Raw genomic sequence first — 3205 nt, 5'->3', positions numbered from 1 at the left:
GTCCCGGTCTCCGTATCCCTCGGTTAGACCCACACTCGGAGCACCGTGCACAGTCCCGGTCTCCGTATCCCTCGGTTAGACCCACACTCGGAGCACCGTGCACAGTCCCGGTCTCCGTATCCCTCGGTTAGACCCACACTCGGAGCACCGTGCACAGTCCCGGTCTCCGTATCCCTCGGTCAGACCCACACGCGGAGCACCGTGCACAGTCCCAGTCTCCGTGTCCCTCGGTTAGACCCACACTCGGAGCACCGTGCACAGTCCCGGTCTCCGTATCCCTCGGTTAGACCCACACTCGGAGCACCGTGTGTAGTTCTGGTCTCCATATCCCTCGGGTAGACCCACACTCGGAGCACCGTGCACAGTCCCGGTCTCTGTATCCCTCGGTCAGACCCACACGCGGAGCACCGTGCACAGTCCCGGTCTCCGTATCCCTCGGTCAGACCCAAACTCGGAGCACCATGCACAGTCCCGGTCTCCGTATCCCTCGGTTAGACCCACACTTGGAGCACCATGCACAGTCCCGGTCTCCTTATCCCTCGGTTAGACCCACACTCGGAGCACCGTGCACAGTCCCGGTCTCCATATCCCTCGGTTAGACCCACACTCGGAGCACCATGCACAGTCCCGGTCTCCGTATCCCTCGGTTAGACCCACACTCGGAGCACCGTGCACAGTCCCGGACTCCGTGTCCCTCGGTTAGACCCACACGCGGAGCACCGTGCACAGTCCCGGTCTCCGTATCCCTCGGTTAGACCCACACTCGGAGCACCGTGCACAGTCCCGGTCTCCGTGTCCCTCGGTTAGACCCACACGCGGAGCACCGTGCACAGTCCCGGTCTCCGTATCCCTCGGTTAGACCCACACGCGGAGCACCGTGCACAGTTCCGGTCTCCGTATCCCTCGGTTAGACCCACACTCGGAGCACCGTGCACAGTCCCGGTCTCCGTATCCCTCGGTTAGACCCACACGCGGAGCACCGTGCACAGTCCCGGTCTCCGTATCCCTCGGTTAGACCCACACTCGGAGCACCGTGCACAGTCCCGGTCTCCGTATCCCTCGATTAGACCCACACTCAGAGCACCGTGCACAGTCCCGGTCTCCGTATCCCTCGGTTAGACCCACACTCAGAGCACCGTGCACAGTACCGGTCTCGCTATCCCTCGGTTAGACGCAAACTCGGAGCACTGTGTACAGTTCCGGTCTCCGTATCCCTCGGTTAGACCAGCACTCGGAGCACCGTGCACAGTCCCGGTCTCCATATCCCTCGGTTAGACCCACACTGTGAGCACCGTGCACAGTCACGGTCTCCGTATCCCTCGGTTAGACCCACACTCATAGCACCGTGTACAGTCCCAGTCTCCTTATCCCTCGGTCAGACCCACACTCGGAGCACCGTGCACAGTCCCGGTCTCCGTATCCCTCGGTTAGACTCACACGCGGAGCACCGTGCACAGTCCCGGTCTCCGTGTCCCTCGGTCAGACCCACACGCGGAGCACCGTGCACAGTCCCGTTCTCCGTGTCCCTCGGTTAGACCCACATGCGGAGTAATGCTGTGGCCTTGCATTTTAATGAGGGAGTTATGGATGGATCGTTCCAGATAACCCCCAATTCCCCCATTAATTTTAATTTTGCCATTATCATTTTTAATCCAAGGGAGATTCATGGACATGCGTCTTCAAGTCTTCCAGCATAGAGGATGAGGAATTTCCAAGTCACGGGAGACAACATTCTGCGAGTTGGAACAAGACGTCTCCGACCTTTTGGCGGCAGAGAGATGGGGCTGGAATCAGTTCGATTGATTGGCTAATGGCCGGCGAATTGGCCTGGAAGGTCGTCGTCTGTCCCGGTGACAGGTTTTGATTGGATCTTCCCCCTGTGGGGCGGTTCTCAGAGACCTGAGGGAGCAGTTTAACCCCTGGAGTCACACAGATCACCCGCTGCATCGTTCGTTCGACTGCTTGTTGCTGATCAAAAGTAACCGAGTTCGCACTGACAACCCTAGTGACTGTGATGATTGTTTCACCCAATCGCGTGGCGACGCTGGGGCACGTGGGGATGAAATTTACCGGGCGCTTGCAGAGTGTGTCGGAACAGCAACGGAGCAAACACACACACACACCTGCAGACTCGCAAACATCTCGGGCAATTTTTATTAAGTTAAACAAAGTAGAAAATATCTCGATCGGGCTGAGTATGACCCTCTCCCTTCGGCCGCGTGGCGGACGGTCGGGACAGGACCGGGCGAATTAGCTGGTCAACGCTTGTGTGGCATGATCTGTAGAGAAGAGGGAAGATGGGGATTTATATTTGCTGTCTCGTGTATCGAGGTTCAGTGATAAGTATTGTGCTGCTTAGAGTCCAGACAGATTGTTCCATACATGAAAAGAAAATACATAATAGGGCAACACAACATATACAATGTAAATACACAGGCACCGGGGTGAAGCATACAGGGTGTAGTGTTAATGAGGTCAGTCCATAAGAGGGTCCTTTAGGAGTCTGGGTAACAGCGGGGAAGAAGCTGTTTTTGAGTCTGTCCGTGCGTGTTCTCAGACTTCTGTATCTCCTGCCCGATGGAAGAAGTTGGAAGAGTGAGCAAGCCGGGTGGGAGGGGGTCTTTGATGATGCTGCCCGCTTTCCCCAGGCAGCGGGAGGTGTAGATGGAGTCAATGGATGGGAGGCAGGTTTGTGTGATGGACTGGGCGGTGTTCACGACTCTCTGAAGTTTCTTGCGGTCCTGGACCGAGCAGTTGCCATACCAGGCTGTGATGCAGCCCGATAGGATGCTTTCTATGGTGCATCTGTAAAAGTTGGTAAGGGTTAATGTGGACATGCCGAATTTCCTTAGTTTCCTGAGGAAGTATAGACGCTGTTGTGCTTTCTTGGTGGTAGCGTCGACGAGGGTGGACCAGGACAGATTTGGGGAGATGTGCACCCCTAGGAATTTGAAACTGCTAACCATCTCCACCTCGGCCCCGTTGATGCTGACAGGGGTGTGTACAGTACTTTGCTTCCTGAAGTCAATTACCAGCTCTTTAGCTTTGCTGGCATTGAGGGAGAGATTGGTGTCGCTGCACCACTCCACTAGGTTCTCAATCTCCCGCCTGTATTCGGACTCATCGTTATTTGAGATCCGGCCCACTACGGTCGTATCGTCAGCAAACTTGTAGATGGAGGTATCCTCAAACTATGACCCCTAAT

The 3205-nt window shown here is 56.1% G+C and overlaps 1 protein-coding gene across 1 annotated transcript in view; it reads right to left on the bottom strand.

Moving 5' to 3' along the window:
* Positions 1-2136: 2136 nt before the first annotated feature.
* LOC140399624 (uncharacterized) overlaps positions 2137-3205 on the bottom strand; it is a 219091-nt gene continuing 218022 nt past the window's right edge. The window contains exon 6 of the mRNA XM_072489161.1: positions 2137-2279. Coding sequence (XP_072345262.1) covers positions 2259-2279 — 21 coding nt within the window. The 3' untranslated portion in view covers positions 2137-2258. The remainder of the gene's footprint in view (positions 2280-3205) is intronic.

This window comes from Scyliorhinus torazame, chromosome 23 (genome assembly GCF_047496885.1).
Source record: "Scyliorhinus torazame isolate Kashiwa2021f chromosome 23, sScyTor2.1, whole genome shotgun sequence".
Lineage (NCBI taxonomy): Eukaryota > Metazoa > Chordata > Chondrichthyes > Carcharhiniformes > Scyliorhinidae > Scyliorhinus > Scyliorhinus torazame.
This window is presented reverse-complemented; position numbering and strand designations above follow the sequence as displayed.